At 48.8% G+C, this 21,426-nt stretch overlaps 1 protein-coding gene across 1 annotated transcript in view; it reads right to left on the bottom strand.

Moving 5' to 3' along the window:
• Vcan (versican) overlaps positions 1-21,426 on the bottom strand; it is a 118,086-nt gene that overhangs the window by 95,735 nt on the left and 925 nt on the right. The window contains exons 2-5 of the mRNA XM_023700980.1: positions 10,495-10,570; positions 4,900-5,283; positions 965-1,139; positions 752-879 (exon numbers count right to left, since the gene is read on the bottom strand). Coding sequence (XP_023556748.1) covers positions 752-879; positions 965-1,139; positions 4,900-5,283; positions 10,495-10,564 — 757 coding nt within the window. The 5' untranslated portion in view covers positions 10,565-10,570. The remainder of the gene's footprint in view (positions 1-751; positions 880-964; positions 1,140-4,899; positions 5,284-10,494; positions 10,571-21,426) is intronic.

Here is a 21,426-nt window from a genome sequence, read left to right as displayed (position 1 = left end):
GGAGGTGATTATTTATATGGGTACCCAGACACAACTGAAAGTATAACTCAACATAATAGTACATGCACACTGAGGTTTCTAAGATACCTAAAAATGTATTCCTAAAGTCACAGAAACTGGTATTGCATGCGCCTTCCACATACACGATGCCTGCTAGATCGTGGACTACTGAACCCAAACTTGCCTTCAGAACCTCTGACTCAGGCAGAGGGGAAAGAAAGATGCCAAATCAATCAGGCTCTAAGCATCTTTGAGTGGGCTTTCCCTCAGCCCCCTTCACGCCGGCAGAGTACCATCACACAGCGAGTATTTTTTAATGCATTTGTAATAGGTGGATTGGCTTCATGTGCTGCATGGTTGAGTGAATGAACGAATAAACGAACGAATGAACAAATGCTCAGAATACCAACGCAAGGGTGAAAACTGGTGAGAAACTGGCATCACCTCCTATCACAGATGCCTGGAGTTGAGTTTCAGGGTTTCTCTGCACTTGGATTCATAGTGGTTTGTCACCACAGTTTTTATATGGAAAAAGAGCAGCACACCTGTGGGAGACCTGCCTATGCAGGGCTTCTCCTACCTGTCCTGTCACTTGCATGCCCCTCTTCCATTTTCTACGTTAAGCTTCTCTTCCCAGAACACCATACAGTGACCCCAACTAAGTGCTCCTCTGTTGACCCAAACAGATCCCCACACACTTTCCCAGTGTTCCCAGTTCTGGCAAAGAGAGAGAAACACTTAGACATCTCACCATCCAGATGATCCACGTAACAGTACACGTCGTAAGTTTCCAGAGGAGAACGGAATCCATAGGTTCTGACTCCTTCCTTCCCCATCATATCCCCAAAGCAGCCTTCTCGGGGAACTCGGATTGGGTACCTGGGAACATGAAAGGATTAGTAGGTGCCACTTCCTTCTCATTCCCAAGTGATCAGTCCCAGCACGTGAAGCCCGGGGATCTCACCTAACAGTCTGATCAGACAGCCAGCCAGCATCACACTGCTCAAAGCCATCTTCATAGGCAGCAAAGAGCTGCTCTGGGGTTGCTATGACAGCCCCAATGTCCACACAAGCCTTTTGCGCAGCCTCGAAGTTGAGCGTGTACCTGCTGGTGGATGCCCTGTAGTGAAACACAACCCCTGCAAACACAAGAGCAAACAATTACAAGTGTATCAATTTCCCCTGGACTGTGCAAGACTTCTCATTAGAGAAGAATACCAAATGAACTGGCAATAGTAATGATAATATCCTAATCACTTTATTATATAACAGTCGTGTTCACTTGTGGAGCTCCCTAAACCCCTTTCACCAAGGTATCCCACTCTGCTCCATGGGTATTTTATGTTATCACACTCTCACCTCAAGAGAGACTGAAGCCACTAAGTCCCTAGTGCCAGATTACCATCCTAATTACAAGCAGTCCTCGGGCTCCATCGGGGACACTGAGCATCTAAATGGAGCAGGTTCTGCTGAAAATACAATGGGTTAAGGGAGCCACAAGGCCAGCACCTCCTTCCTGAACATTTTAGGCAGGACCAGCTCAAAGAAGAGCATGAACTAGTGATCTATCCCTCGAAGTGTGTAGTAAGGCCGCTTCCCCAACCAAATACTGGAGACTTTCAGAGCAGAACCCCAGGTGGGAGGCTCACAGCCTGTACGTTACAGAAAAGCTCTTCTCCAGCACTGACTTGTTCCCAGTCAAGCTCTGCGAGCTTAATTTCCTGACACATAAGGTAGACATAAAAATTACCGCTTGTTTGATTGATCTAAAGATTCAATTAGGTAAAGGATAGAATGTTGGGTAGTGATCCAGGTATTACCCAAATGTTTATCTTTTTTGCGGTACAACTAACATAAATTAGGGTCCCTGCCAGGGCAGATGAAATGTCTCCTTTTTAAGCCAAAGAAGATCAGAAATAAAACTCTCCACCCTTTCGAGCAGGAGCAAAAGGTCCCGGATCTTGCAGAAGACTCCACACTGCTGCATTTTAGCATCTGGTTAAGCTCCAGGTTCTGAGCTGCGCTCCAGGGCCAAGGATTGTCCAACCAGGGAAGAAAGAATAAGATGGAGCTTCAGGACCTGGCTTCTCTTCGCATTTGAGCAAAAGGATTCCACTTCTAACTGCAGTAAGTATCATGACTCATTCCATGAGACATCAAAGTCAGTCTAATTAATATGCCACAGAAATGGCCAGAAAATGGCAATTAAGGCAACCGGGCCATTTGGATGAAATTGTATTGAAGCATATCACTTAAAAGAACTTCTGTTGTTATTTCTGTCATCTGGAGAGAATTCTGGTGTCTAAGATAATGTGTTACTCTCCTCCTTTTTATTCTAATAATTTCCGGGGATTTCCAGCAGTCTGTCCTCCCAGCTTGACTTCCAGCTGTCCGCCTGTCCTCTGCACAGCCCTCTTGATTGTCTTTTTCTACCAAGACAGGTGTGGGCCAGTGGGGGCAGAGAGCATCTCCAGGATCATCACCTGCAGTCCCTGTCAACTGAAGAAGCCCTGCATGGCCACCAAGCACACACCCTGGCAACTCACATCCATTTGTCCTGTTCTGACCTCTTACGAGTTAAAACAATTACCAAGTGCCAGTTTCTACCTCCACAGATCTTCACACTGCCAGGGAGTGTGTGTGAGGCCATCTGCTAAGTATGAGAGACAGCTTACGTTGATTGTAAGGCTCATGCAAGAATCTCCTTGCTTTTCGATCAGTTGAGTGTTGATCAAAGCACCAAATACTCTTCTTGGCAATTAGAAAGCTCTCCTGAGCACTGAAGACTGTTACTGAGAGGCCAGGGGGCATCCAGAGCAAGGCAGGTGACATCACTCTGGCTAAGTATCTGCAATGGTTGAAATAATCTGAAGCCCCCATGCGGCTAAGGAGATTAAGTGGAGAATTTGCATTGTTTCAGAGGGGTAAGGGCAATCCCATTGCTAATTCTTTAATGATGAAAATTTGTAGAATTGTCAAACTCCTTTGGGGACTTTTAAAAGAGAATCTTAGGTAGCTAAAGGGAATGCTGATAAAGTTAGGAGAACCCAGGAAATGTAGTAGATCCTGGACAGCATAAAACTAGATAGAGGGAAACAATAGTATTGGAGCATAAAAAGATGCCCAGTAAATTACTTTGCTGTATCTGAAATTCAGAGTATTTCCTTTTGGCTAAACAAGAAAGAGTTTCAATAAAATCCTTTGTATATATTTCTGAGAGGTAAATATTTTATAGTGAAATGGAGGGTTGTAAGGAAATCTGTTCCATCATGTCTGGGTTTAGAATTCTGCTTAATAACTTGCCAAGGCATTCGGCTTCCAAGAGCTGTGGCATTATGGCTGGGCCCAATTAAAGCAATTTTTCTTTGCTTTGTCTCCCAACTGAAATTCAAGTGACATAAACCACCACTGAAAAGGGGGAAACTAAAACATCTCAGTGCAAGACTCAATGGATACCAACTGCTGTATTAATCTTGGAATTTCTTAACTGAGCTTTTGCTTTGAACCAACTTCAGTATGTGTTGGGTCCTGGCGTTCTTCAGGACACTGTGGTACGCAACATGGCACTTACTTAGAGTCATATGGGTTGGTACAAGTTAAGATAAAATTTACATAAAAAACTCAAAAACTGTAATAATCACTACTAGAATGCAAGGGAGGAAGATTGGGTGTGTGTGTATTTGTATGTTTCTATTCATATACACACGTGCAGACACATATGTAAAATTAAAGTGAAATGTACATCATCATGTAGAGTCTTGCAGATTAATTAATAAATCTCAGTACTGAAGTAATGATGACTGAACTAATAAGTTTTGAGGTATTCAGTAATTCCAGGAAGAGTTATAAGTGAAAAAGTCACTGAATGTTTAAGTTTTTAAGAGATGTTCCTACTGTAAAAGATTCTTCGGCAGGAATCTCCCTCAAAATGCCTCCTCCTGGCTCCAAACACACTCGCCCGAGACACTTTATGCCGAGCTTAGACTCCTCACCCCCGAGCATCTTTACCGGATACGATTACAGCACCTCGAAAGCGCTACCCCGGCCACACCCAGAAAGGTCGCGCCCACCGACGGGGCTGTCCTCCTCCAGCCTGTATTCACCAGACCTGGCGCCCTGTGACTTTGGGCTCTTTCCCAAAGTGAAAATGATCACAAAATGTCAAAGTGGTCGAGTGGATTGGGCAGCCATGATGGTACTACTAAAAACATGAAAATAAGATTCCAGAAAATCTCATGGATGCAGCCCACAAACATATGAATGGAAAAAGAAAGTGCGGTATTTACACATAACGGAGTACTACTCTGTTCTAAAGAGGGATGAACTCCAGCCGTGTGCAGGAAGTGGGTGTGCATACTGTTACGTGCAATAAATCAGCCACACAAACTTAAGCTGCAGTTTTTCTTATATGAGAAATCCAAAGTACAACGTAAAAAACAAACATAAAAGATGACAGGAAACAGGAAGTCAGATCTTTTGCAAATAGGAAGATGAGCAAGAGATGGAGGAAAGGAGAAAAGAGATGAAAAGAAAAAAAAAAAAAGAGAATTATAAACATGGGCGCCAACACCCCCCTAGGAACGTAATCAGTTACTGCACACATGGACTGACAAAATAAAAATTGAAGTGGTAAGAAGCCAAGAGGAAGCAAGGGGGGATTTGGAGAGGCGCAGACAGCAGCGCCTATGCCTGTTGAGGTGTCCTAACTTGATGTGACAGGACCCAAACGTCACTGTGCTGCACTCAGGTGGCCCTGTGGGCAACAAAGCCTGTACCACCGCGCAGCTGCAGCGGGGAGCCCGGCCTGTCCACCCTGTGTGTCCACGCCCTGCACCCAGGCCACGCCCCAGCCTAAGCCGCGCCCCGCACCCACGGGCTGCCCCCCTCCCGGGTCCTCACCGTCCACCGACAGCTCCACGGCTGCCTGCGCCGCCTCCACGCCCAGCAGCAGGTCACAGCGGTACCGGCCCGCGTCGCTGGCACGCAGGTTTCCCAGGCTCAGGGACGCGTCGCCCGCCGCCGCGGGGTCCGTGGGCACCGACACGCGGCCCTGGAAGTCCGGCCCCACCTTCACGTGCCCGTCCTGCGCCACCAGCACCGTTGTCTCGCGCAGGTCCCGTCCGCTGCGGTCCGCCTCGATCTTCGACCACTTGACGCGCAGGGTCTCGCCGGCGTGAGCCACTGGCCGCGGCGTGGGCGGCTCAGGGAAGCGGCAGGGCAGCACCACGGTCCCGGCCAGTGAGCCCCGCATGGCCGCCAACGCCACACCGCTCCCCATGGGGCCTGTGAGAGAAAGGTAGTTACAGGGGCGGCCAGCTACGTGGGCAGTCCGGCCTTGGCCATGTCCTCGGCCACCTCCACGCCAAGTCCAGTCCACACCGCGGGCCGGATGCGTGGTCTGGGCGGGCTCCATGCACTGCCGGAAATACTGTACCCCTGTAGACACCAGCATGCAACTCATTTCAAACGGGCAGCTTAATATTTAACAGGAAAAAGGGTGAGCAAAAGGAGGGAGAACCGGCTAGGGTGAGCCCCCTGGGGGGGTAGGGTAAGCTCAGAGGTGCAGCCTGGCACAGGGACTGGGTGACACCCAAGAGGGAGGAAAGGAAAGCAGAAGGGAAGGAAAGAAAGACCCCAAGGGGCCCAGGTTAGCAGCAGGGTGCGCCAGGTCCGCGGGTGTGACAGCCTGTACCCGCTCAAGACAGCACTTGGACAGGGAAATCCTGCTCACAGGTCCACCACAGAAAATGCTGGTGAAGATAATTGCTACGTTACCTTCGAGGAAATGAACAGAGAATCCAGTAGAACAGTGAGAATTTAAAACAAAAACAAAAATCTGCTTAAGGGGCCTGGACCCAGGAACCTAACATCTGAAGGGCCCCTTGGGCCACAGGCCTGCCAGACTGCAAGGAACCCGCTGGGGTCACTGCTATGAGGCACTTTCTCTTATTGCATTCTGGGGAGGAGGCTGGCTTTGGGTCCCCTAACCCTCCGAAAATATTTCTTTACTGTGTAAGCCCTTAAACGTTTAATTACGGAGAATACACTTTCCACAGCCTAACAGCACTGCATGGAAAGGGACACATCCCCCTACCCCGCCACCCCACTCCCTCACCCTCCACCCCTGGCGCGTGCCTGCAATCCCAGTGCTTGGGAGGCTGAAAAACAGGAACGATCACTACAGGTCCAATCTGTATAGTGAGACCTCGTAGATCCTGTACTAAATACATAAAAAATATATTTTTGATATATATATGTATGTATATATAAAATAAGTGTTATGTAATGTGATAGAAATCACTAATTTGTTCCAACATTACAGTGTTCATTGCTGTCATGCTTGTCTAGGCATAAGATGCTATGCAAAATTAAATAAAAATAGAATGGGGTGTGCTATGTACCATAGCAAGTTACTGCTTAAAATGCTCCTGAAATCGTTCACACTTTGTAAAATCAAGGTGATACTCCATTTTCAATCTTCTTTGGCTTACAAAGATACAGCAAACTGTAATTTAAAGCTCACCCTTGGGGCAAAAAGGATCCCATCTATACTAAGGATGTTCCAGAGGCAGCGCCGGCTCCAAGCTGACTAGGACAGACGTGACAGGAGTGCATGTCTGACCCACAGTGAAGCCCTGTCTCAAAAAAATCAAAAATAGACAACACAAAAGTAGAGGTGAGAATCCTGAAGTTGAAAATGTCAACTAATTTATAGTCATCATAGGTTCTAGGAAACCTCATCTTCCTTCCCGAAGAATTAGGTACTACAAAGAAAAGTCTTAACCACAAATAAAGCCCTGATTTCTTGATGGAAAAATAAACAGATTTACTATAAACTTTAGTTAGGACAAAGCATAAGACTTTACCATCTCCTTAGAAAATTGCCTTTGATAATCGCCTTCCAATAGCTTGATATTTATTACTAAATTATTTTCAGAATTCTAGGTGTGTGAGACAGACATGAAATTCCCCTAAGTCCATCCCACAGGGAGGTTTCTGAGATGCAGTACATTACCTAACCACCATCCTGTAATGAAATGTTTTCACAATGATGTCAAAAGGCAATTTCCTAAGGGACTGTTTATTATTATAATTAAAAGCTTTGGTCGGATATAAATATATATTCCTGTAGAATCCAATCTTACCAATAAGATTAACAAAAAGCTGTGTGGTCAAATCTTTTGTTTTATTAAATCCTGGATCTTAAATCATGAGGTCACAAGCATTAAACTCACTAAATCTAAATATTTTAAGAAGAAAATTCAGCATATACTCTGTAGGACCTTTGCATGTTTTTTTTTTTTTTAAATCTGCTACTTACAGGAAGCTCTCTGGACTTCTGACAGTGCAAGTCATGAAAGGAATTCTAACAAAAGTGTTCGCTGTTCCCACAAGATGGTCTATGGCCTCAGAGAACAGTAAGAGTGAGCGCTCTAGAAATGAATGATCAGTCGCCCTTCATGCTGTCAATAGATTCTGCAGGGCAAGGGTGACGTAGAGTGCAGCTGCTCAGGTCAGTGGTTCACACATGCACGGATCCTGGCCAAGTAAACGTCAGATTGACATCGGGAGCATATCACTCCCTTGATGAACATCGCTGTCCTCTCATTCATTCACTCCTGACTGTCCCTGGCTCCATATCTCACTACATGAGGGATAATAAAAGAGCTATATCAATGCTGAGTAATCAATGATGGGGACAGCTTATAACCCAATGTAAGAGTGTCAGTAAGGCAAAGGTCTCCTTATGTGCTAAAATAAAGCCAGGGCCAAGGTACTCATGAATGCTGGTCACTGATCTCTTGGGCATCGAGGAATAAATAGAAAAAAATTTTAAGACAACAGCCTATACTTGTATCCACTGAACAATTTACTGGTATGTAACTCATTATGAACTTAAAAATATTTTGATATAGATTTTATATTTTCAATTTTTGCCTTTCATAGGAAAAAATAAGTCTTCTTTAATTAGCCTCAAATTAATTACAACTTCTTAAGTGTGAATTTACAAAGAACAGAGCGTCATGTGTAAAATTTACTGGGTATGATTGGCTATTACTATGCTTTTAGAAACACTATAAAGGAGGGATTCCATGTGGCTCAACTTGGATTTCACCGCGTGAGTTCCTTCTTTAAGTGCGAAGTCTTCACTTAGGTGGACAGATGTCTGCCGGCATCTTCCTCTATGATGTCCCTTCCATTACTGGCCACCCAAGCCCACTCCCCTTCCATGCTGCTCTGGAAAACTGCTTTTCTCTGGACCACCTTGCCCTTTCTTCCCTGCATCTTTACTTTCACCTCCTGAGAGCTGCGCGGCTGGACCAGGCTGCAGGCCCGCCGAGGAGCCTGGGGGGCCAGCCCTGCGGCATTTGTTCACCCCTTCCGTCAGAAACCCAGGAAGCGTGCCACAGCTCATGAGCCGCGCTGCACGAAGGTGAGAGACAGCCCTTTTCCGGACTGTTCAGGGAGAAAACATGAGATAACAGGAGCGTGGTGTGGTACTGAGGACAGCGCAGGGAGGAAGGGTACGTGGTAGCAGCGCAGAGCTCTCCCATGAGCTAGAAACTCAACTCGAATGTTTCATGGACCAAAACTTGCCAGCGTTTCCCAAAGTCCTAGGAATAAATCTGGCCTTCTTCTGAGGCCGGTTACGTCCTGCACAGACATGGCATGCACGAGCAGCGAGGGGCATGCGTGCCTAGGGCTGCGCCCTCGTCCAGCTCTGCGGCTTGCTCAGCGCCTCCGACCCTGCGCCCTCCGTAGGACTCTGGGTGGGGCAGCTTCCCTGAGTTAACTGGGCGCGTCCAGCACAGCTCCTGTTCGCCCTAAGTCTTGTGCAGGTGCTAGGAGTTATTAGGTGGGTGCTCCTTAGCCGCCCACCCACACCTCCTGTGTCCTCTTGATGGCATCTGTATCAGCCACAGTGACTTCCTATCACTCAGAGACCCTCATCTCTCTCTAGCCAAGGGCCAGGTCTAGGCAGACTGGCCACTCCGAGTCATCCTCATTTCTGCTGAAATGTTGCCTCTCTTACCAGTATCTCCCAGCCCAGTCACACTCTGTGACATCACTCTGCTTACTTCTCACCAGGGGTGACCGGACCCAGATTGTTCCTGTGCTCGCTGCCTGCCTCCTATAACATGGGGACTAGGTTCAGTGAAAGCTGAGGCAGTGTATGGACGGCCCAGGATCCCGGGACACAGCAGAATGCCTGGCTCCAAGACAGAACTCAGAGAGTTACTGGGGACAAATGAGTGTGTGAGTCGGGGGATGGATGGACGGATGGGGGACAGACAAGCAGATGAATGACTGTGGAAATGACCAGAAGGAGTGATGTTGACCTCACAACAAAACAGGAGAGGAGAGGAGCCGCAAGTGAAAGGAAACAAAAGGAGAAACCAGGAAAGGTAACAGCCTGTGTATGTGTGTTAGCTCACATAGCTTGGTGCAGGAGTGAGGAAGAAAAGGTGGGCTGGGACGAACTCGAGGCAGACGCACGCAGTGCAGCTCAGCACTCCTTCCTTCGGATGGCTGAGTGTGCCTTTTCGCACTAAATGATGAGTTGGGAATTTGAGAAGCATCACTCCTGGGTTTTCTTACTTTTTTTTTTTTTCCAGACAGGGTCTCCCTCTATAGTTCAGGCTGTCCTTGCGCTCACTACATATCCCAGGCTGGCCTTGAGGCTTGCTGGGCCTCAGAGCAATCACCCGGCGTTACCCTCCCAAGTGCTGAGAGTACAGGTATGCACCACCTTGCCTGGCAACTTCTAGCTTCTCTTAAAGCTAAGAAAAACACTGCACATGTATTTGCAAGCTACTTTTAAACAAAGAAAAGTGCAGAGGTAAGTCCAGATTCTTGCTGTCAACTTATTTTGTATATTCTTGACTCTTCACAACTTCCTAAGTGTGGGCCGGCCAGATAGCTCAGCAGATTAAAGCGCCTGCGTAGGCAGATGCAGGGACCAGGGTTCAATCCTGGGCATATCTTCTGGCCCTACCCGTGGGGCACACTGAGACAGTGATTGAGACTGGGTATGCTGGTGCACGTTGTAATCCCGGATTTGGGATTTTGACAATAGGAGGATCACTAGGCGTCCAATCTGTGTAGTAAGACCCTGTACTAAATACATTTAAAAAAAAAAAAAAAAAAACTTCCTAACTGTTTAATCATCTTTCTTTTTAGAATTAAAGAAAAGTCTTGGGGAAGCAATAATGGAAAAGCTAGAATGTTTAAACACCCCCCATGCCATGAGTTAAAGGGACCCTGGATGTGACTGCAACTGCACTTGGAACCCCAGTGCTCTGTTCACTGTTTTCTGTTGATTGGTTTAAACCCACTGTTTTCAGCCTTCTAATATTTTAACTAAGAATTTGCCTCACTGAGTAGCTGAGAAAATGTCAGTCCATGGCTCTAGAGGACCGCGGCTGCTTCTCCGTCCCCGAGCTCCCAGCCTGGTACATCAGCAAGCAAAAAGAAACTGGTTTCCACACTCACCGTTATGCTGGGCCTGGGTTACTATGAAGGCTGAGCACAGCCATAAGAAGCTTCTGATACTGCTCAACATTTTGTCCTAGGAGTGAAGAAAAACAAAGTCAATCGCAAGCACTCAGCCTAGCAGCAGACCATCCAGTACTCTCACACGCTTTGTGTAGGACAGGCACAAGTAGCAACTTCTTGGCATGTAAAAACAGGAGGAAACTTGTAGTCAAAGTTATCTCAACCCTCTAATTATTAGTTTGAATCTCACCCAAGGCAGTAGTTACCAAAATAATCTCAGAATCTAATTTGGGGACCCACAACAATAAGGTATGGGTCAAAGCCAGAACTGGGAAGGCTGTAGGAAGAATGCTGGAAAAACAGTCTGAGTCACTAGCAGTTAGGATCTGATGGGGAAAAAAGGGACAAAGGAAAGTGACCCCAGAGTCTTTAACAATAAGAAGCTGACAGTGGAGAAAGCAGGAGAAGGTGAAGATGAAGAAGCAACAAAAAGATGGTGAATATAAGAAATTTGCTTGTAACAAGGCGCACGATATCAAAGCAGAGAACAAGGAGCCCAGCAGGCTTTTCCGAGCAGACTCTGCTGGGTTTCTGGCTGGCCGAGCAAACCAAACAAATGCATTCTAAGGAGTCGTTAATTACAGAAGTGGCCAGTGCCTGCCATGAGTTGGAAAGCAGGACCAACAGTTTCCAACTCTCCAGAGCAAATGTTGAAAGGAACACCCTGCGCTGACTGCCAGGAAATCCCTCCCTGACTTCAGTCTTCAATGTCTTCAATTCATTGTGTGACATTTAACAATCTAAGCTCACAGTGGCCCCTTCCAGGGTGAATTTCTGTGATGCTTTAATGAGGAGGAGAATCAGCCCAGGAGGTGGAAACCACTCCAGTGTATATCCTAAATGGCCAGATCTTAAAGGCGGGGTCTTCAACTGGGTACTATTGGAAGGTGCAGGAAGATGGGGGACCTCCTGGAAGTCTTGGGTAACCAGGGGCAGTATGGGACATTGGTCTCTCTCTTCCCAGTTCTCCTGTGCTTCCTGGCCCCTGGAGCCAAGCAGCAGCTCTGCCGTATGCTTACCCCATGACATGAATTCTTGCCATGAGCCACTACCAGCCACACATCAGAACCCCCCAAACGGGGCCAAAGCTACCCCCTCTTTTGAGCTGTATCTCAGGTACTTACCACATTTATACAAAGCTGACTAGCAAAGGGACCATCTAGAAACCAAAACGCCAACCTTGAAAATGGCAGATTCTTTATTCTCCATCCTCGCATCTTTCTCTGCTATACTGAACATTGGTCTATGAAAACCATTATGGGCTGGCTCCCAGGTAACCATTCTTCCTTCTTCCATCTAAAAAAACCCTGCCCAGTTCCATTCTATATCTCCCCTCTGAGTAACGTTATGCACTTTTAGGGGAACCTGGGTCAAACTCCCATGCAAGGGGGTGAATCTGATACACTGAGTCAGTACAGCAGTCCATTCTTTTTGCCAGCGATCACTTTTGGAACACTGGTGGGTATAGAAAGAAAATCTATTTCCTGGACTGAGGGTACAAGTCTGTTGAGAAAGGTATATTCATCCTGAGAACCCAGGGCAAGGTGGCCACTTTTCTTCATTGGACAGTCATGGTGAGATATGTCTTCTTGAAATTGTTGGGGCTATCTTTTTTTTATTTTATTTTTTAATGTATTTGGGCACAGGGTCTCACTGTGCAGCTTGGACTCACTGTTTTCAGTCTCCCCAGCACTGGGACTGCAGGCGTGTACTACCACCTCCGGTCTCAGTGGCTGGCTCAGCACGCCTAGGGTAAGGTCAGTGCGGCATGCGGTGTTGGGGATCGAACTCCAGTCCCTGAGCTTGTCTAAGCAGGTGCTTAGTCCACTGAGCTATCTCACAGCCCCCGTTGGGTCTATCTTGAATGCATATGGGGATGAAATAGCTCTGGAATAAAGCTGAACACAAACCAGGGATGACAAGGCTTAGGTCCTGAAGCTATGGATCTCAAAGGGGCCATAACTTTGAACCTCCTTTCATATGAACTGATAGACTCTTTTATTGTCCAAACCCTTTGCTATAGTTTGGATCCTAAATGGTCTCTAGGGCCCAGGTGTTAAAACTCCATCCTGAGAATATTCCTACTGAAAGGAGGAGGAAACTTTAGGAGGTGCGGCCCGCATGAGTTCTTAGGCAGGTGGAAGCATGCATGCCCACGAGATCACAGGATCCCACTTCTCCACATCCCTCCTCTGCCTCCTGGCCACGGGGTGGACACCTGTGGCTTACCACACACTCTGCCACGAGACCCTGCCTCGACAGACCCCAGGACCACGGCGCCAGGTGACTGTGCTCTGAACCCTCCAGTACTCCACTCAAACTTTTCTATGTAGAAATCAATGATTTCATTCTGAACAAACATTCTCAAACGAAAATATAAAAATCTGTAACTCTAGATATTATCTGGAGAACAATTTTAAACGTAGTATACTTTATATTTTATATGTTTGATCTATTGGTCAATTAGTAATTCCCAAGAAAAAGAACATATTGGGTAACCCTAAATAAAGCTTGACAGTCATGCTTGATATTTATCATTTCATCAGTAACATATGCCACTAGATTATTTGAAATACCAATTTGGGGATGGGGAAATACCTTCACAAGGAGAAGGACCCGAGTTCAACCCTGGTACCACATGCCCTGCTGGCCCTGGAACCGCATGGCCACTCGGTTGTGGTGGCGCACACCTGTAAACCCAGCACTGGGGAGGCTCAGACAGGAGGATCACTATTAATTTAAAAATAAAATACTAATTTCAAAGTTCCATAATTTTTGCCAGTTCTGGATTTCTTTTACGATACTATAGTATAGTTATTAGGGCTTACGGGCTTATCTTTTACCTATATCTTCATGACACTATAATATTTTAGAAGAGATACAGAATCAATTTTCATAACCAAGATGAAAGCTTAGGTTGCATCATAAACTGCTATTAAAAGTAATATCCATGGGAACTAACTGAAACCAGATAAGCTACCTTTCTTCAGGGAAAATTATTGTCCTGTTCTTTTTTTTTTTCAGAAAACTTTTAGAGCTAATTTTAATCTCTACTTTCAAACAACCCTGAATTCAAGTTCTACCTCCTGTCCTGAAACTCAGCTGCTGGATACCTAACACTTCGTCTCTAAACATCATTTTCTGTAGCTATTTGATACTGAAAGTTAGTATTTATTATTAAAGTGATTAGAAAAGCTGATAAGAGGTATACAGTGGTACACAGAGGTACACCGTGTCTAGTACTCAATATTCATTACTAAGATTACTACTTCCGGCCCTTCTTTCTACAGGTGCTTGCTCCTGGCTTCATGTCATTCATATAAGCAGAAAAGTATTTCAAGTTCTAGACTGCCGCCTTGGTGCTCCGCTAGCACCGCAGTATACAACCTGTGTTTCCGATAAATTGCTCTCTACTTTGAATTGTGTGCAGTCACATTTTATCTCCTATCAAACAATAGCTCCTGAAAGGCAGAGCTACGGACCTGTTCAATCACCGACTCCCACGCTCTTTTACGTGCCAGGTTTAGAGCAGGCCTGGCAGAGCGTCAGCACCCCAGATGGCGACGCTGCCAGAGCGCGCTGTGAAGTCCGACACCTCTGAGTGTGGCCATGTGAAGCACACTGGGACACCTCCCGAGCAGCCCGGTGCCGGCCGCGAGCTTGTAACATCAGGTATTAACCTGTGTCCAGAGTGCCAAATCTCCTAACACAGCCGATAGGAGACTGTGTGAGCCTACCCCAGGAGCAGCCCGCCCGCCTGCTCATCCTGGCCTGCTCAGCACGCGGAAGTCTGCGTCTGGGTCCACACTGCCCCTGCGTCAGAGTGCCTCCGTGTTCTGAAGGGAGGACGGCGACTCCCTCCCCTGTACAGGCCTGCAGAGTGTGTTCATCGCTTGCGCTAGGGCAGCCTCTGAGACTCCGCTAGGGAAGGGGGTCAGCGCAGAGGAAGTGAGAGCGAAGTGGCCAGGAGTGCTTGAGTCCAGGGGGTAAGTGCAGAAGCGGATTCGGAATAGTCCAATGAAACATGGGCGTGTTCATCCCAACGCACAGATCACTACCTTCTTGGGGAAAATGAAAAATCTAGCAAAGCTAGGTCCATGTCCTAACCAGCCAGTCACACGCAGCAGGGAGGCACAGCTCCCGCTTGGATCTCCCACTGAGGCCGTCTTCCGCCCACAGAGCCCTTATCTATTTCCATCTTCGCCTGGGTCTGCAGGCTCTAGAGTGCTCAGCCCTGGAGTCGCAGGGTGCCGCTTATCTTGTGTAAATACATCACTGCGGTTGCTGGCCCTCACAGCCGCAGCCACGCTTCCACTCTTCCCTCCAGCTGCACCGCGCACCTGTTTCACTTCTCTAATTCCCTCGAGGCTGCACCTGTGTCCTCGTTAGGACGCTCTGCCTGCCCTCAGCCGCTGACTTTTCTCCACGTGGGAACCCTTGGAGAACGTGCTTTGTCTTTAGCTCCACCCAGCCTCCATCTCCCCCCCCCCCAGCTCCTCCTATGTCTGGCTGGTGGCGATAACGGGTCCCTGTGCAGGGACAGACCTGGTTAGACAGCAGCGCCTGGGCCTATATTTAGCCTCCCACTTCAAGAAAGTCAATGAGAAGAGGAAGAGGTCGTCACGAATCAAGGCGCAGCTGATGAAACCGTTCAATTGCCTGGGAGACAGAAGACACAGGGGCAGCAGGACGGCAGCCCACAGAGCTGTCTGCCCAGAGGCTTAGACCAGGATGGGCCGCCCCAGGGAGGGAGCCGAGGTTCTATTAAAGAGATATTTAGTATTCTCCCTTGGTTAGGGAAGCCCAGCTGCTCCTGGGGTGACCTCAGGACGCAGACACGATGCTTTTGTCTTCCACTCCGCTAATTAGTTCCCCCAGACGACCGATGTCCAGGCGCCTGGCTCGCATGGCATACGGAAGGGGCACCGCGGAGCACACTGCTCCTTGCTTCTTTCTCCCAAGAGGCACTGGCGAAACACAGGGCGCCGGCTCAGGGTGCAGACGCAAAGCTTCAAGACTCACCTCCCAGCGGTCACCGGGCCACGTAAATTTATCTCTCACCTGGGTCTGGATTCCGACCCGGGCCTGTCTGAGTTCTCTTGTGCTGTCCCTGAGCGCCGTTCTCCGCCAAGCTCCTCTCTGGTGACTCTCTCCAGCTCTGGCTCATCATAGCACGTACCACCTTCATCCATGTGCTAGGAAGTCCCGCCCGCCCTAGCAGACAACCCAGGACGGCGTGGGATGCTCTCTTCACTCCTGTGCGCGCAATGCCCGGACTCTCAGCAAATATTGGTTACAAGAATGAACGCACCCACTTTTACATAGTTAGTCTAACATTGTACAGTCACCATTTTGCACATTATTTTCTTCACCTAAAATGCACGTTCCATCTCTTGGTGGAGGGAAAGGGGCTAAAAACGGGCTTGAAGATGTCCTGCGGACCCGCTCCATGCAGAATGTGCGCCTCCCGCGCCCCTGATGTGAACTAACGCAGTGATGACAGCGGCAGCGACAATACACATCCGCATCACCAAGTGCAGCCCTCCCACGTCACTTTCAGCAGGTGCAAAGCTTGCCATTGGACGGGTGTAATAGCAACATTCACTCAACCAGTGCCCCATGATAACCTTCCAGGTGGCACTCAACTGCTTACTATTAAAATCAATGCTTCCAGAGATCCTTGCACATTTATTTGTCCTGGGGGACATTTGTATCATAAATGACAAACTTTCCCAGTAAAGTCACTAGTTCAATGCATAGATGTGTACTTTAAAAAATGTTGGATGCTAAATTTTAAAAATCTTGATTGCCATATAATTTTCTAAAGATGCACCTGTCTTTATTTCCATATTATTTTCCGAAAGACAAAGTTTCTCTCTGACCCAACAACAAAGGTGCTCCTGAAGGCATTGTTTTGCTAACTGCTGAGTGATAAAGGTGCAGCACACCACTGGCTGTTTTAATTAGTTTCTTTAATTATTAATGAAGCTGCACAAATCTTTGTATAATGAAAAAATACGTACATTTCCCTGTATAGGAGCTGTATGTAAATTGTGGCCATTTTAGGTATAGATATGTTTTATGTTAATTACTGATAGTTCTTGGTATATCAGAATTATTATTGCAGATAATTTCCAGGAATACCGCTTTCTTGTTGATCATTTCATTGTCACTTGGACTCATCAGTATTTTCTGGCATGGCTTTTGGCTTTATGTTGTGCTCAGCACAAGTTTCTTGCTTCTTAGCTTGTTTTTCAAAATCTGATGGTCTTCTCTAGTAATTTTTTTCCTAGTAATTTTTCAAATAGTATCATTCTTTCGAGTTCATTTGAATTCACTGTAATTTTCTTTCAGGATGAAAAATGAGGTAGAGATCGGTTCTTATTTTGAGTTGGATTAGTCAACTGTCCCAAAATTATTTATGGAATCGTCCTTATTTCCACTGAATGACCAAGCCATTTGTATCTATTTCTGGACTCTGTCTTCTGATCAACGAAACCAGTTTTTTTAAAAAACTGTATGCCGTAGGGCTGGCAAAGTAGCTCAACAGACTAGGCTCCTGCTTGGGCAAGTGCAAGGACCCAGGTTTGATCCCCGGTGCCGTGCCCGCCATGCCAGCTACCGAGACCAGGTGTGGTGGTGCACACCTGTAATCCTGGCACTGGGGAGGCTGAAAACAGGAGGATCACTAAGAGTCTGAGCTGCATAGTGAGACCCTGTACCAAATAAATAAATACTAGATTGTGATGCTGAGCACACAGACGCCTGTCTTCACTTGGTTGTCCCAACTGGAATGTCCAATTCTAGCTTTCTGACTGCAAGTCTCATGCTTGGAGCCAGGCTAAACCTTAAGAAATAGCAAATCAGTAATTAACCAGTCAAAAGGTTATAATTTGTTACATATTATGTTTATTATAAAATATATAATTTTACCTTAGACACATAAACATCTCTTAAAATTCTTAGAAGAACAAAGTAGGCTATCCATCAATAGAGAAATAAGTAACTGTGCACCTGCATTTGTACTTGCACATAGATGTGAGGTCTATCCAGGGACTGTAGAAAGCATAACTGGCAAACTCACTAAACCAAGACCTTTTGTACCAGCGGCTGGAAGACAAGCACTCTCAGCACACCGAGCAAGAAGAACTTAGTGACTCAAACGCCTGCATATGCACATCTATGTGAATGAAAAGGAAATTGGCAAAACCTCACTGATGGAGCTTCGCCAAGGTAGTTATCTCTACTTCCTTCCCCTTGCTCTGATTCTAAATCAGAGTGCATACCACGCAGACTTCCTATTTTCTGGTCGAGTAAGACAAGGAGCCCGGCAACATCAGCCTCTCGCCTCAGAAAGCGAAGCACCTCCCACCTAAGAAGCAACTCCCACCTAAGCGTCCTAATAGCCTTCCCTAGGTGGGAGGAGGGAGAGAAGCCTAGCACTGCCATTCACACTTTCCACTACAGAACCATGGGCCTGGAGAAACACTCACTCCTCCTGAGAGCTCTGAGGCCCATGTTGAACACAGTGACCCTTGATGTTAGTCCAGCACTAAAGGTAACCCGAATGTTTAAATTCCACAAGGAAATGGGGGCTTCTTCTTAGGACCCTGGGAGACAAAGTTAGCTGAACTTTGGGCCCTCAAAGATTGCCATGCTCAATTAGTTGGCCAATCATTAACCACTGAGCCTTGAACCATAAGAAGAAAATAAGAGAAAACCATCTGTAGCACTGATCATCTTCATCTGATTAGCTCTGTGGGCCTCCCCAAACAGATTTTATTAGTGGCTAAATACAGATAAATATCTTGGACAACAGATGTATCTACCTTCCATTTGCAAAAGCAAAGTGGAAATCTCTATCCATAAACATGCATAACCCTAGGTAGAATCTTTTCTCAATTCATTTTAAAAGCAGGAAATACTGGACCCAGGATGTAGCTCAGTAGCACAGCTCCTGCCTGGCAAGCACAAGGTCCTGAGTTCCATTCCCACTACAAAAAAAAAAAAAAGGAAGAAGCCACGAAATATAATTTAGGACAAACTTTAACTTTCTTAATCTACCAAGAAAAAAACAAGTGTGACCTCTTCCCTTGAATCCTACTCTTCTGCCGCATCTCAGACTTCTCCCACCACCTGGGGGCGAAGCCACTGCATAGGAATGAATGGCCCTTCGCCCTATTAGCGGGGTCAATCTGAACAATTGCAATCTATTCCTTTTCTTACTCAGAGCTTATAACTAGAAGGTGGACCCTTGGAGAATATTGACTCCATCGCGCGCTCTTCCACATTACCAGTTCCCCAAAGGGAAACCAACTCTGTCTTCTCCAGCAAGGTCTCCTCCCATTAGTACTTTCCTATTCTTATATGAAACTCACCACATCCTATATTAGGACTTCCTATAAATATGTTCACAATGAGTTTGCCACGATCTCCAAGAAGTACTCGGAAACAACTTAGGTCACAGCTTTTCGAAGGAACCAGACAGAAAAAGAAAGTGGGTCAATTTGCTGCAGAATTCAAAGTGCCTCAGGAGATCCTTGAAATCCAATTCTTCCACAGTAGAAGGGCCAGGAGGCTCGAAGAGCCGCCCTTGAGCAGAGCTTCTGGTCCCCACCAGCTCTGGGGCTGGGTCACTGAGTTAGTGCCAACCCTGCCCTTAGGCCAGGCCGCCCAGCAAGGACTGCGCTGCCCTGAGGGGAGCGAGCAGTCAGACCAGCAACCCCTTTCCCTGCGCGCTTCCCCACAGAATCCTCAGTTTTGCGTGGCAAATTTTGGCATTTGAGACAAACTCTTGAAGACCGTGTGGGACATGATCAACAGTGCAATGAACGAAAAAAATGGTCTTTAGACAAATGAATATATTCTAAAAATATATTTAAAATACTTGGAGCACAGGATAAAGTGGTCCCATTTTTATGCCAAAAGGGGGAAGGGGCAGTGCTTCAAGTGAATCTTTACCTCCTCATCTCAATGCAAAAACTGAATACTTCTCATACAAGAAGCAAGAAAAAGACCAGGAATGGTGGCACATGCCAGAAGCCTCCTCACTCTGGGAGGCTGAGGCAGGACGCCTGCAAGCGTGAGCCCAGCCTGGGCAACGTAGGGGATTCTCTGCCTCACTCAACTTCAGCAGACTTTCAGGGAGAGCGGTTTGTGCCCTCTGCATGGGAGCTGGGTCAGCTAGGCTCCAGCGGTGAGAGAGCTGGGTGCTCAGCTGGCCGGGGGTCACCGTACCTAGGCCCCGCCCCGGCCCCGCCCCGCGCCTCGGTCTAGGCCCCGGAAGTCGCGCTCATCCCGGCCAGGCCAGAAGTAGGGCGAGGCGGTGGCCCGCGTGGCGGCTGGCGAGCCGGGCGCGGAGGGCAGAGCGCTGCGAGGTTCCCAACCGACCCAGCCCATCCCCGCCTGGCAAGAGCTGCGCTCCTACGCGCGCGCCCATCCCTCTCCCCGCCTCCCGCTCCCCCAGCCCCCGCCGCCCTCTCCGTCTCCCCGCCACGGTCCCGAGTTCCGAGGTCGGGTCGCAGCCCTGCCGAAGAAGCTTGGGTCCCCCCGCATCCGCCCCGCCCCGCGTGACGAAGCCGCGCCCAGCTTGGCCAGGCCCAGGGTTTGCCGCCTGCTCTGAAGCGGGAAAGGGAGCCCCGCAGGAAGCGGCCCGCGGCTGCCGCCCACTTCGCACCGCGACACGCTGGCCACGCAGACAACCGGCGCCACGACCAAGCCCGGTTCCGGCCCCACCGCACCCCGACTTCCTCATTTGGGGATGCGGGTTGCACGTGCATAGCGCGTCCTGAGACGTTCCTGTCCCCTGAACCCCTACACTCTCGGCACCGTTTCCGATCCCGCGCAGGAGGGAAAATACGCGCCCGCTGCCTCGGGCTCTGCCCCCACCCGATCCCGCGCCGCGGACGCGGTCGGCACGCGTGGGGGCGGGGGCGGGGTCCTCCGCCGCCGCCAGGCGGGATTTCTCCATCAGGGGGCGCCCGTGCCCGCCGCAAATCCGGCTGCTAGACTGCTAGGCTGAAGGCGGACCCGAAGGAGCGCACGCCTGGCTCGCTCCTCCCTCGGTGTCCGGGCGCGGATTCCCCCGTAGACGTGCTTCCCCGCCGGGGAGGACCGCGGCGGAGGTGCGAAAACCGGGACCCGGGGACATAAAGGTGCGGCCGGGGCGCCCCTGGGTGCAGCTGGACCCAGAGTAGATGCTTTAAGCCGCGACTTGACTTTTCCACCGGGCGGTGCTTGCCCCTTGCTCACTGGTGACACGAGAGCGCGCGGGGGACCGGGACGCGCAGGAGTCGCTCTGCGGCGCGCACGCCCAGTGGCTCCGGACTCCAGGACTCCCTGGACACGCCCGACACCATCCAGAAAAGTTGCGCCGCGGCCGAGAGCCGCGCTGGGCGGCGATGGAGACCGAGGCGGGCGAGCGCGGCTGCGACCAGTCACCGAGCCACCTTTGTCTTCATCGCTCCCGGGCGCTGCTTTGCGGACTCAGCTCCGAGCTGCAGCCCCCAAGTTTCTCCAGGGTGAGGAGAAAAAAATTCCTTGCAGATCCCTGCTGCTAAAGCGCAAGCTTCCCGCCTCGGCCTCCCAGACCACCGCGGGTCTCAGCAGCCCCACCCCCGTCCCTGCGCGGTCACCGCAGCACCAGCTCTGCGCGCAGGACAAAAGAACCCCGAGTGTCAACCCCGAGAGTCCCAGAGGCGCAGCTGGAGGCAGCATGCCCTGCACCCCAGGAGTCGCGCGCTCCCGCGGTTCCCGCCGCGCACCCGGGCGCACGGTACGGAGCCACCCGCAGCGGCTTTCCAGGAACGCGGGGCACGGACCACGCCCGCGGCCCGAGCGCTGGTGGCCGGCTCAGCGCGGTTGCGGAAC

The sequence above is a fragment of the Octodon degus genome, unplaced genomic scaffold (assembly GCF_000260255.1).
Source record: "Octodon degus isolate 3935 unplaced genomic scaffold, OctDeg1.0 scaffold00129, whole genome shotgun sequence".
NCBI classification, from domain to species: domain Eukaryota; kingdom Metazoa; phylum Chordata; class Mammalia; order Rodentia; family Octodontidae; genus Octodon; species Octodon degus.
This window is presented reverse-complemented; position numbering and strand designations above follow the sequence as displayed.